A 13283-nucleotide genomic window follows, 5' to 3' on the forward strand; every position below is an offset into this window, starting at 1 on the left:
CAGCCTGGAACAAGGCAAGAGAGCCATAGTGTTATCACCACGGAGACAACAGCCCTGACACACTAAGACTATCCCCTTATCACCATGGAGACAACAGCCCTGACACACTAAGACTATCCCCTTATCACCACGGAGACAACAGCCCTGACACACTAAGACTATCCCCTTATCACCACGGAGACAACAGCCCTGACACACTAAGACTATCCCCTTATCACCACGGAGACAACAGCCCTGACACACTAAGACTATCCCCTTATCACCATGGAGACAGCAGCCCTGACACACTAAGACTATCCCCTTATCACCACGGAGACAACAGCCCTGACACACTAAGACTATCCCCTTATCACCACGGAGACAACAGCCCTGACACACTAAGACTATCCCCTTATCACCACGGAGACAACAGCCCTGACACACTAAGACTATCCCCTTATCACCACGGAGACAACAGCCCTGACACACTAAGACTTTCCCCTTATCACCATGGAGACAACAGCCCTGACACACTAAGACTATCCCCTTATCACCATGGAGACAACAGCCCTGACACACTAAGACTATTCCCACTCTCTCTGTGTTGTAATCACACACACACTCTGTAGTTTGACTCTTAGCTCCAGTCCCCTGACACCTCCTATGTTGCTTCCTGTCATCTTTTGTTTCTTCCTCCTCTCTTTCTTTGGGCGCGCTGCCCCAGGAAGCGGTCTGTTGACTGTTTTCTGTCTGCTATACACAGGCCGTGATGAGATGGGGAGAGGCAGTGAGTTAAGCAGGCATGGAGGCTTGCTGACAGCCTAGAATGGGGACACTTCATTGTTCTGCTGGCGCAGACCGTCTCAAACACACACAAATAGACACACACTCACACACAACGGCTGGTCTGTGGAGGGACTCAAATGTAGTGCATTTCTGTCTGTCAGTTTTCATTCATGTCGATGAGAGTGATTCAGACCTGCCGGGTTCATGAATCATCATAGACCAGGGGTGTCCAACTCATTCCATGGAGGGCCTAGTGTCTGCAGGTTCTAGTTGTTTCCTTTCCATTAAGCCCTAGACAACCAGGTGAGGGGAGTTCCTTACTAATTAGTGACCTTAATTCATCAATCAAGTACAAGGGAGGAGGGAAAACCTGCAGCCACTCAGCCCTCCGTGGAATGAGTTGGACACCTGTGTCATGGGCAATATAGGAGTCATAGTGACTTCCTGGTATGAGAGGAATTTTCATGACCCCTCAATGGTGGTCACATTAATACTTTAAAGGGACAATATGTAAGTGTTCTGTCCCTTGTGGCGTTGAGATGATTTAGCTACACAATCTCAACCAACCTGAAACAAAACAAACAATCCCTCATTAAAAATGCTTTTTATAACTGTGTCTGGTCCGTCTCCAGGCCAACCGTTGGATCCGTTCCAAGGAGACCAAGAACGGTCTGAAGGTGATCAAGCTGACTGACTCTGGTTTCCTGCGAACCCTGGAGAACGCCATCCGCATGGGCATGCCCGTACTGCTGGAGGAGGTCAGTATATATGGCAGCCATTTTGGGTCAAGATTCACCATAGAGACTAGTGATGAGGGACAGTTCTAACCTCCATTTTGGGTCTAGAGTTAGCAAAGAGACCTGAGTGAGTTGACTTGGAATAGGACGAATGATTGTGTTAAGTGTCGACATCAAGAATGGTAAAACTGACCACCGTGACGTCCATGTTGTGTCCTGGTTGTGTGTGAGTAGCTGAAGGAGACTGTGGACCCGGCTCTGGAGCCCATCCTGCTGAAGCAGACGTTTGTGGCGGGCGGCCGCACCCTCATCCGCCTTGGAGACTCCGACATCGACTACAACAAGAAATTCAGGTTCTACATGACCACCAAGATGGCCAATCCCCACTACCTACCTGAGGTGGGTCAAACAACCTGAAATTAGCACCAGCCTTTAGCGAAACACTGGTAAAAAGCATGACTGGCTAGTGATTGATTCTACCCAGCAGTTTTGGAATGCAGTCCATTTCAGTCTATATTAATATGACCTGGGTCATGTTTGCTTTGCATCAACACCAGATGGCTTTTAATGGAATTCCAATGCCCATGTACTTTATCCACAGTCTAATATAATAGCTGTACAATCCAAGACCCAGTCATTTCACCCCAGAGCAATTTACACGTCCCCCTCAGCTATTTACTCCGAATAATTGGTATTTCCTTTAGTTTGTCAAAACCAATGCCGAAACCAATTGAAATGAATACATACATGTTTAGAATAATTGTAGCTTAGTATAACGTCTGGTTTCTCACCCACACAAAAATCATCAAATAGCCACAGTATGCGCACACACACACACACACACCCTACCCTCTCTCTCTCCATGCCAAACGTTGGCACTATGAACACTCTAAGCAGTTGGCTCACACAGGGAGCTGGCAGCCTGACACAGGCCATGATGATGGGTGATGGGTGGTTGCTGTGAAGAGCCTTGCCCACCTGCTAGACAGCCATGCCCTTTTGTTCACCCAGCCTGCGGGGGCAACGCCTGCTGCCATTTGAAGGCCCTATCAGCCTGCTCCAGCCCTCTTCAGCCCCACAACACAGGGCCGGTGCTAGCACCAGAACTATTCCCCGGGCCCAGCAAAGCACAATCAGTCTGATAGAAGGGATGTGTATAGATGTGTCTGTGACCTTCCTTTAAGTGCACAGCTGGACACAACTGTCACTAATATATAGTCTAACACACAGCTTACAGTCTGGACACAGCTGTCACAGATATATATAGTCTAACACACAGCTTACAGTCTGGACACAGCTGTCACAGATATATATAGTCTAACACACAGCTTACAGTCTGGGCACAGCTGTCACAGATATATATAGTCTAACACACAGCTTACAGTCTGGACACAGCTGTCACAGATATATATAGTCTAACACACAGCTTACAGTCTGGACACAGCTGTCACAGATATATATAGTCTAACACACAGCTTACAGTCTGGACACAGCTGTCACAGATATATATAGTCTAACACACAGCTTACAGTCTGGACACAGCTGTCACAGATATATATAGTCTAACACACAGCTTACAGTCTGGACACAGCTGCCACAGATATAGATAGTCTAACACACAGCTTACAGTCTGGACACAGCTGTCACATATATATATAGTCTAACACACAGCTTACAGTCTGGACACAGCTGCCACAGATATAGATAGTCTAACATACAAAGACAACTGCTAGGATTCATGAATAATTGGAGTGGATGTTTGCTGAAGCTCAATCATTTTTGTAATAATTATTTCCACAACTCACCACATACTGGTTAGTGTGTTATGATCTGTAGTTGATCTGATTTGATTCATTGTTGATGTGTGGAATTCATTCCCCCTGTTTTCTAGGTGTGTATCAAGGTGACCATCATCAACTTCACTGTGACCAAGTCTGGTCTGGAGGATCAGCTTCTCAGGTAGACCACACAACTGTTGTCCGCTCTGGCTCTGTGGTTGACTTGTATTCTTACCACTCCCTATCTCAGTGGTCAGCCATCCAGTCTGGCTCTGTGGTTGACTTGTATTCTTACCACTCCCTATCTCAGTGGTCAGCCATCCAGTCTGGCTCTGTGGTTGACTTGTATTCTTACCACTCCCCTATCTCAGTGGTCAGCCATCCAGTCTGGCTCTGTGGTTGACTTGTATTCTTACCACTCCCTATCTCAGTGGTCAGCCATCCAGTCTGGCTCTGTGGTTGACTTGTATTCTTACCACTCCCTATCTCAGTGGTCAGCCATCCAGTCTGGCTCTGTGGTTGACTTGTATTCTTACCACTCCCCTATCTCAGTGGTCAGCCATCCAGTCTGGCTCTGTGGTTGACTTGTATTCTTACCACTCCCTATCTCAGTGGTCAGCCATCCAGTCTGGCTCTGTGGTTGACTTGTATTCTTACCACTCCCTATCTCAGTGGTCAGCCATCCAGTCTGGCTCTGTGGTTGACTTGTATTCTTACCACTCCCCTATCTCAGTGGTCAGCCATCCAGTCTGGCTCTGTGGTTGACTTGTATTCTTACCACTCCCTATCTCAGTGGTCAGCCATCCAGTCTGGCTCTGTGGTTGACTTGTATTCTTACCACTCCCTATCTCAGTGGTCAGCCATCCAGTCTGGCTCTGTGGTTGACTTGTATTCTTACCACTCCCTATCTCAGTGGTCAGCCATCCAGTCTGGCTCTGTGGTTGACTTGTATTCTTACCACTCCCTATCTCAGTGGTCAGCCATCCAGTCTGGCTCTGTGGTTGACTTGTATTCTTACCACTCCCTATCTCAGTAAATGGGTTCAGACGGTGTGTGTGGTTTTCTTGTGTTCTGACCATGTGGTTGACTTGCGTTCCTTCTCTCTCCCTCTCCCGTCACAGTGACGTGGTTCGTCTGGAGCGTCCTGACCTGGAGGAACAGAGGAACCAGCTGATTGTGAGGATCAACGCCGACCGCAACCAGCTGAAGGCCATTGAGGACCGCATCCTCAAACTGCTCTTCAACTCCAAGGGAAACATCCTGGACAATGAGGAGCTGGTGCAGACCCTGCAGGAGTCAAAGGTCAGGGGTTAGGGGTCACTGTGGGGTCATGGGGGTAGACAATAAGATTGTGGAACTCTCATGGGTGTGGTCGACTTTCTAACCAGTATCTGTATAATCTCTCTCCCTCTCTCCCTGTCTCTCTCTCCCTCTCTCTCCCTCCAGGTGACGTCAGAGGCCATTAAGCATCGTTTGGAGGAGGCGGAGGCGACGGAGCTCATGATCAACGCGGCCAGGGAGCGCTACCGGACCGTGGCCACGCGAGGCTCCGTCATGTACTTTGTCATTGCCAGCCTCTCTGAGATAGACCCCATGTACCAGTTCTCCCTCAAGTACTTCAAACAGGTGACCTTTTTGTCACTGTAGTCAATAATGATTGGTTCTCTGACCTCCCTAAATCAGCAATGTTGTTTTTACCGTTTTGTCATAGTGTATCATTAACATTTACTGGTGGGGCTTTTTCACTCTAGAGTTGGCTTTGTCTCACCTTCACGTCTCCCCCAATCACCCCTCCATATCTCTCTCTCCCCCAATCACCCCCCTCCCTCCCTATCTCTCTCTCTCCCCCAATCACCCCTCCCTCCCTATTCTCTCTCTCCCCCAATCACCCCCTCCCTATCTCTCTCTCTCCCCCAATCACCCCCTCCATATCTCTCTCTCTCCCCCAATCACCCCTCCCTCCCTATCTCTCTCTCTCCCCCAATCACCCCCCTCCTCCCTATCTCTCTCTCTCCCCCAATCACCCCCTCCCTATCTCTCTCTCTCCCCCAATCACCCCCTCCATATCTCTCTCTCCCCCGATCACCTCTTCCCCATCACCTTCCTACCTCCCCCTCCCTCTCTCCTGCCCTCCCCGATCACCTCTTCCCCCATCTCCACCCCACCTTTCTCCTCCCTCCCTCTCTCCTGCTCTCCCTGATCACATCCCCCTCCCCCGTAGCTCTTTAACTCCACCATAGAGATATCAGAGAAGAGCAGTGTTCTGGAGGAGCGCCTGCAGATCCTCCTGGACCAGACCCTACTCACCAGCTACACCAACGTATCCCGGGGACTGTTTGAGCAGCACAAGACCATCTACAGGTAAAGGGGGTTTGACCTTTTCTTTAAGCTGCATGCTGTGTATCAAATGGGCTGTACAAATACATTCATGATGATGATGATGATTCATATTTTTGTTATTACAGCTTCATGCTCGGTGTGGACATCATGCGCCAGCGCGGCGAGGTCTCTGATGCAGAGTGGCAGCACTTCCTGCGAGGAGCTCCCCCCCTTGACAAGGTAGTCAGGTTGATTGACGGGCCCGTCAGCCAATCAAATGGGACTATCGTCCAGTCTCAACCAAGCAAAGGCAACTAGTGTCCACTCTAAGCCAGTCAAAAAGGATAGATATGTGAGCTCTTAGCAAATTACAGGAAGAGTTTCAAGCCCTTAAGCAATCATAGAGTTTATATTTCAGCCCTTAACCAATCATATTAACTGTTCACACCCAAACCAGAAAGAGGGCTCAGGTTTGTTGTGATATGCCACACAACATAAATGTTGATAGACTGTCAATTGTGACTGGTCTATGACAGGCCTGTCTGGAATCTCTCCATAATATGAAGATATGTCTTGAGCCAGACAATTATTCACACTTCTTCTATCACTCATCAGTCTTTCCTCAGCCCATTAGCGATGCATCATTTTACATCTCCTTATTAAGAGTCTGTCTGTATACCAGAGGTCCTGTCTGCCTCTTTCCCACTCTACTGCCTTAGAGATGCAGGAGAGAGAGAGAGAGAGAGAGAGAGAGAGAGAGAGAGAGAGAGAGAGAGAGAGAGAGAGAGAGAGAGAGAGAGAGAGAGAGAGAGAGAGAGAGAGAGAGAGAGAGAGAGAGAGAGAGAGAGAGAGAGAGAGAGAGAGAGAGAGAGAGAGAGAGAGAGAGAGAGAGAGAGAGAGAGAGAGAGAGAGAGAGAGAGAGAGAGAGAGAGAGAGAGAGAGAGAGAGAGAGAGAGAGAGAGAGAGAGAGAGAGAGAGAGAGAGAGTCCTCTAACCTGTGACTGTGAGCAGAATACTGATGTCCCCATGTGTCTGTGTGTAATCAATGACCTAGCTGTCTCCCAGAGACACAGATCTAGGATCAGCTTCCCCTCCCCAATCCTAACTCTAATCATAAGGTGTGACAGACACTAAACTAGCCTGAGAGCAGTGTGTTGGGACACAGTCTTCGTAATCTTTCTCTAGAGCAGGGGTTTCTAGAAGAGTTTTGACAGGAGAGGATTGCTGGATGCATTATTCAATGACTCTATATCTAATGGGCAGTTTAGACTGTCTCTATGTGTCATTATTTAAGCAGGGGAAAGATGGCTGCTTTGTCTGAAAGGCCCTAAACGATTGGGGGAGGATTCTCATTAAAATGAGGTCCTTCTTCTTCACACACCCTCTCTATCTATCCATTCTCTTCTCTGTCCACTCCACACACCCTCTCTATCTATCCATTCTCTTCTCTGTCCACTTCACACACCCTCTCTATCTATCCATTCTCTTCTCTGTCCACTTCACACACCCTCTCTATCTATCCATTCTCTTCTCTGTCCACTCCACTTCTCTTTTATCCCCATCGCTTCTGTTTTTTCCTCCTCTCCTCTCCTCTCCTCTCCTCTCCTCTCCTCTCCTCTCCTCTCCTCTCCTCTCCTCTCCTCTCCTCTCCTCTCCTCTCCTCTCCTCTCCTCTCCTCTCCTCTCCTCTCCTCTCCTCTCCTCTCTCTATCTACATTCCTCCCTCGTGTTCTGCATCCCTCTATCCATCTCCAACACCCTATCCATTTCTCCTTTGCCGCCCCACTCCTTCTCTCTCCACCCCCCTCCCTTCTCCTCTCCCCTGGCTCTCTTTCCACCCCCCCTCCCTTCTCCTCTCCCCCTGGATCTCTCTCCACCCACCTCTCTTCTCCTCTCCCCCTGGCTCTCTCTCCACCCCCCTCCCTTCACTCTCTCCCCTGGCTCTCTCTCCACCCCCCCTCCCTTCTCCTCTCCCCACTGGCTCTGACTCCACCCCCCTCCCTCCTCTCCCTCCCTCTCCCCCATCAGGAGCATCCAGAGAGGCCTGATGTGCCGTGGCTATCAGAGTTTGCCTGGCAGACCTGCTGTGAGCTGGAGGATACTCTGCCCTGCTTCAACGGCATCAAGAGAGAGATCACCGCCACACCCATCTCTATAAAACTAGGTAGAGTAGCAACACAGCTCAAATAACTACCTTTTAAACTGCTCATGTTGTCAATGGACCCCCTTTTACAGCACAACGTTTCTGAATTCACTCTCTGCCTAGCTACAGAAGAAGATGAATATTGGAGTGTGTGTTCCCAGGTCGTCTGGAAGTGCGTATCAACCCAGAGAGCTGGAAGGGCTACCTGTCTGACTCCCAGCTGCCTCCCTACCCAGAGGAGACGTCTGAAGGAGAGGAGGAGCAGGCAGACGGGGTCAGGGGTCACTGGGATCAGAGACTGGGGGCCTTCCAGAAACTGGTGCTCATCAAGAGCTTCATGGAGGAGAAGGTAGTGGGGGTTGTTGGTGTGTTTGTGATGTGTCTATCAGTCTGCATGTGATGGTCAAAGGGCTGCCAGTTCTCTTGGCAATACTCTCATCGTATGTTGTATGTCAATGGTCATATTTGTTTGAAGTTGCCCTTCAGGCCATACAGTGATGTCTGCAGTTCTTTTCATCCATCCATTGTATTTACCCTCCCTCCCTCTCTGTAGGTGGTGTTTGCGGTGACAGAGTTTGTGATCGTGAGCCTGGGGAAACAGTTTGTGGAGAACCCTCCTGTAGACCTGGCCACCCTCTACAGTGACATGTCTCCCTCCACCCCCCTTGTCTTCATCCTCAGTACCGGATCAGACCCTATGGGAGCCTTCCAACGCTTCGCCAAGGAGAGGGGATACCTGGACAGGTGAGTGGGGTGGGAGAGAGGGAGGATGGAGGAGAAGGGGGGAGGTGATGGGGAGACATGGAGGGAGGGAGGGGTAGTTGGGTACCCCTGTCCCCCTCTCTGAGACTGTTTCCCTCTCTGTCTGTCCCCTGTGTCTCAGTATTAACAACTTGTCCTTCTATCTCATCATGTGTCCTAGAGTGTAGTCTATCTCTCTAGACCAGGGTCAGGGTCCTCTCTGTCTCTCAGTATTACTGTCTCTCAGTATTACTGTCTCTCAGTATTAACCCTCTGTCTCTCAGTATTAACCCTCTGTCTCTCAGTATTACTGTCTCTCAGTATTACTGTCTCTCAGTATTAACCCTCTGTCTCTCAGTATTACTGTCTCTCAGTATTAACCCTCTGTCTCTCAGTATTACTGTCTCTCAGTATTACTGTCTCTCAGTATTAACCCTCTGTCTCTCAGTATTACTGTCTCTCAGTATTAACCCTCTGTCTCTCAGTATTAACCCTCTGTCTCTCAGTATTAACCCTCTGTCTCTCAGTATTAATCCCGTCTCTCAGTATTACTGTCTCTCAGTATTAACCCTCTGTCTCTCAGTATTACTGTCTCTCAGTATTAACCCTCTGTCTCTCAGTATTAATCCCGTCTCTCAGTATTACTGTCTCTCAGTATTAACCCTCTGTCTCTCAGTATTACTGTCTCTCAGTATTAACCCTCTGTCTCTCAGTATTAACCCTCTGTCTCTCAGTATTAACCCTCTGTCTCTCAGTATTAACCCTCTGTCTCTCAGTATTACTGTCTCTCAGTATTAACCCTCTGTCTCTCAGTATTAATCCCGTCTCTCAGTATTACTGTCTGTCAGTATTAACCCTCTGTCTCTCAGTATTAATCCCGTCTCTCAGTATTACTGTCTCTCAGTATTAACCCTCTGTCTGTCAGTATTAACCCTCTGTCTCTCAGTATTAACCCTCTGTCTCTCAGTATTAACCCTCTGTCTCTCAGTATTAACCCTCTGTCTCTCAGTATTAACCCTCTGTCTCTCAGCATTAACCCTCTGTCTCTCAGTATTAACCCTCTGTCTCTCAGTATTAACCCTCTGTCTCTCAGTATTAACCCTCTGTCTCTCAGTATTAACCCTCTGTCTCTCAGCATTAACCCTCTGTCTCTCAGTATTAACCCTCTGTCTCTCAGTATTAACCCTCTGTCTCTCAGTATTACTGTCTCTCAGTATTAACCCTCTGTCTCTCAGTATTAATCCCGTCTCTCAGTATTACTGTCTCTCAGTATTAACCCTCTGTCTCTCAGTATTACTGTCTCTCAGTATTAACCCTCTGTCTCTCAGTATTAATCCCGTCTCTCAGTATTACTGTCTCTCAGTATTAACCCTCTGTCTGTCAGTATTAACCCTCTGTCTCTCAGTATTAACCCTCTGTCTCTCAGTATTAACCCTCTGTCTCTCAGTATTAACCCTCTGTCTCTCAGTATTAACCCTCTGTCTCTCAGTATTAACCCTCTGTCTCTCAGTATTAACCCTCTGTCTCTCAGTATTAACACTCTGTCTCTCAGTATTAATCCCGTCTCTCAGTATTAATCCCGTCTCTCAGTATTAACCCTCTGTCTCTCAGTATTAACCCTCTGTCTCTCAGTATTAACCCTCTGTCTCTCAGTATTAACCCTCTGTCTCTCAGTATTAACCCTCTGTCTCTCAGTATTACTGTCTCTCAGTATTAACCCTCTGTCTCTCAGTATTAATCCCGTCTCTCAGTATTACTGTCTCTCAGTATTAACCCTCTGTCTCTCAGTATTACTGTCTCTCAGTATTAACCCTCTGTCTCTCAGTATTAATCCCGTCTCTCAGTATTACTGTCTCTCAGTATTAACCCTCTGTCTGTCAGTATTAACCCTCTGTCTCTCAGTATTAACCCTGTCTCTCAGTATTAACCCTCTGTCTCTCAGTATTAACCCTCTGTCTCTCAGTATTAACCCTCTGTCTCTCAGTATTAACCCTCTGTCTCTCAGTATTAACCCTCTGTCTCTCAGTATTAACACTCTGTCTCTCAGTATTAATCCCGTCTCTCAGTATTAATCCCGTCTCTCAGTATTAACCCTCTGTCTCTCAGTATTAACCCTCTGTCTCTCAGTATTAACCCTCTGTCTCTCAGTATTAACCCTCTGTCTCTCAGTATTAACCCTCTGTCTCTCAGTATTACTGTCTCTCAGTATTAACCCTCTGTCTCTCAGTATTAATCCCGTCTCTCAGTATTACTGTCTCTCAGTATTAACCCTCTGTCTCTCAGTATTAATCCCGTCTCTCATTATTACTGTCTCTCAGTATTAACCCTCTGTCTCTCAGTATTAACCCTCTGTCTCTCAGTATTAACCCTCTGTCTCTCAGTATTAACCCTCTGTCTCTCAGTATTAACCCTCTGTCTCTCAGTATTAACCCTCTGTCTCTCAGCATTAACCCTCTGTCTCTCAGTATTAACCCGCTGTCTCTCAGTATTAACCCTCTGTCTCTCAGCATTAACCCTCTGTCTCTCAGTATTAACCCTCTGTCTCTCAGTATTAACCCCCTATCTCTCAGTATTAACCCTCTATCTCTCAGTATTAACCCTCTGTCTGTCAGTATTAACCCCCTGTCTCTCAGTATTACTGTCTCTCAGTATTAACCCTCTGTCTCTCAGCATTAACCCTCTGTCTCTCAGTATTAACCCCCTGTCTCTCAGTATTAACCCTCTGTCTCTCAGTATTAACCCTCTGTCTGTCAGTATTAACCCCCTGTCTCTCAGTATTACTGTCTCTCAGTATTAACCCTCTGTCTCTCAGCATTAACCCTCTGTCTCTCAGTATTAACCCTCTGTCTCTCAGCATTAACCCTCTGTCTCTCAGTATTAACCCTCTGTCTCTCAGTATTAACCCTCTGTCTCTCAGTATTAACCCTCTGTCTCTCAGCATTAACCCCCTGTCTCTCAGTATTAACCCCCTGTCTCTCAGTATTAACCCTCTGTCTCTCAGTATTAACCCTCTGTCTCTCAGTATTAACCCCCTGTCTCTCAGTATTAACCCTCTGTCTCTCAGTATTAACCCTCTGTCTCTCAGTATTACTGTCTCTCAGTATTAACTCTCTGTCTCTCAGTATTAACCCTCTGTCTCTCAGTATTAACCCTCTGTCTCTCAGTATTAACCCTCTGTCTCTCAGTATTACTGTCTCTCAGTATTACTGTCTCTCAGTATTAACCCCCTGTCTCTTTCTCCTCTCTCCAGGGTGAAGTCTATATCTCTAGGCCAGGGTCAGGGTCCTATAGCAGAGAAGATGATTCTGGAGGCTCTGAAGAGTGGTAACTGGATATTCCTCCAGAACTGTCACCTGGCTGTGTCCTGGATGTTAGCCATGGAGGAACTCATCAAGACCTTCACTGAGCCCGGTCAGACACGCATGCACGCACGCACGCACGCACACTCACACACACACACACACACACACCACACACCACACACCACACACCACACACACACACGCACCATTTAAATTGACCATATTCCTTACACAGTATATAAAGTCCTACACCATAGTTTAGGCACTGGAGCAGACCACTGTATTCGCCAACTACTGTCACTAGACTACACATTATATCATTTGTCCAAGTATGTGTTTTCCAACAGTGTGATTGAAGTTCATGTCAACAGAATACCACTGCTCACATATGGTGCTCCAACATCTAATGGGTAGACACACTACAACGTCAGTCAACCAGGGACAGAGTCAGAATACCACTGCTCCAACATCTAATGGGTAGACAACAATGTCAGTCAACCAGGGACAGAGTCAGAATACCATAAAGCTGTGTACTGTGTGTACCTGGGTATCAGGTGGTGTGAGGTGTTGCTGTATGGTCGCGTAAGGACACTGTCTTTTCCAGGACAGAACAGGGTGAATGGGGATATTAATGGCTCTCACACACACACCCTGCACCTGCTGCTACCCTGTCCTGCTGGCCCTCTCTACTACACGCTATGGACTGGACTGACCCTGTGTTGTGTTGTCCTCTCTACTGACTCACCCTGTCATCTCCTCCCTGTTAGACACGGTGATCCAGGAGAACTTTAGGTTGTTCCTGAGCTCCATGCCCACCAAGGTGTTCCCTGTCACCGTCCTCCAGAACTCTGTCAAGGTAACACTCATCTTTACACTACTCTCTGTCACAGGACATAGAGAGACCTTCGAATCTACAACTCAATCTTAGGTTCTACAACTCCGTTTTAAATTCTGGAACTCAGTCTTAGATTATAGAACTTAGTCAAAGGTTCTATTATTCAGTCTTAGGTTCTAGAATTCAGTCCTAGGTTCTAGAATTCAGTCTTAGGTTCTAGAACTCAGTCTTAGGTTCTAGAACACAATCTTGGATTGTCTAAATTGAAACTGTCTTGGATTCTCAAGGCTCTGTTGAGATATTTATGGATCTTCAGCAATTCCTAAATTCCCTGTTTGCGTCTTTGGACAGATTGTCCTCTCAACCTTAGCCACCCCGGCCTGTGTTTCATATCACAGAAGGCCCTTCTCTAACCATGAGAGAGTAGGGCTGTCACATACGGCTTACACACACATGTAGGGCCATCGCTCTTAATAAACACGTGCGCACGTGTGCCCACACCAGTGGAGGCTGCTGAGATCAGGACGGCTCATAATAACGGCTGGAATGGAATGGAGTGTAATGGAATGGTATCAAACACATCAAAGACGTGGTTTCCATATGGTTGATACCATTCCATTGACTCCGTTCCAGCCGTTATTATGAGTCGTCCTCCCCTCAGCAG

At 47.6% G+C, this 13283-nt stretch overlaps 1 protein-coding gene across 1 annotated transcript in view; it reads left to right on the forward strand.

The window, feature by feature from the left end:
• Positions 1 to 13283, forward strand: part of LOC123488330 (dynein axonemal heavy chain 6-like) — a 50260-nt gene that overhangs the window by 17841 nt on the left and 19136 nt on the right. The window contains 12 exon segments of the mRNA XM_045219241.1: positions 1398 to 1523; positions 1737 to 1901; positions 3394 to 3461; positions 4402 to 4582; positions 4727 to 4906; positions 5502 to 5641; positions 5746 to 5839; positions 7627 to 7762; positions 7903 to 8090; positions 8295 to 8485; positions 11733 to 11893; positions 12552 to 12640. Of these exon segments, the coding sequence (XP_045075176.1) occupies positions 1398 to 1523; positions 1737 to 1901; positions 3394 to 3461; positions 4402 to 4582; positions 4727 to 4906; positions 5502 to 5641; positions 5746 to 5839; positions 7627 to 7762; positions 7903 to 8090; positions 8295 to 8485; positions 11733 to 11893; positions 12552 to 12640 (1719 nt within the window).

This window comes from Coregonus clupeaformis, unplaced genomic scaffold (assembly GCF_020615455.1).
Source record: "Coregonus clupeaformis isolate EN_2021a unplaced genomic scaffold, ASM2061545v1 scaf2182, whole genome shotgun sequence".
Classification (NCBI taxonomy): domain Eukaryota; kingdom Metazoa; phylum Chordata; class Actinopteri; order Salmoniformes; family Salmonidae; genus Coregonus; species Coregonus clupeaformis.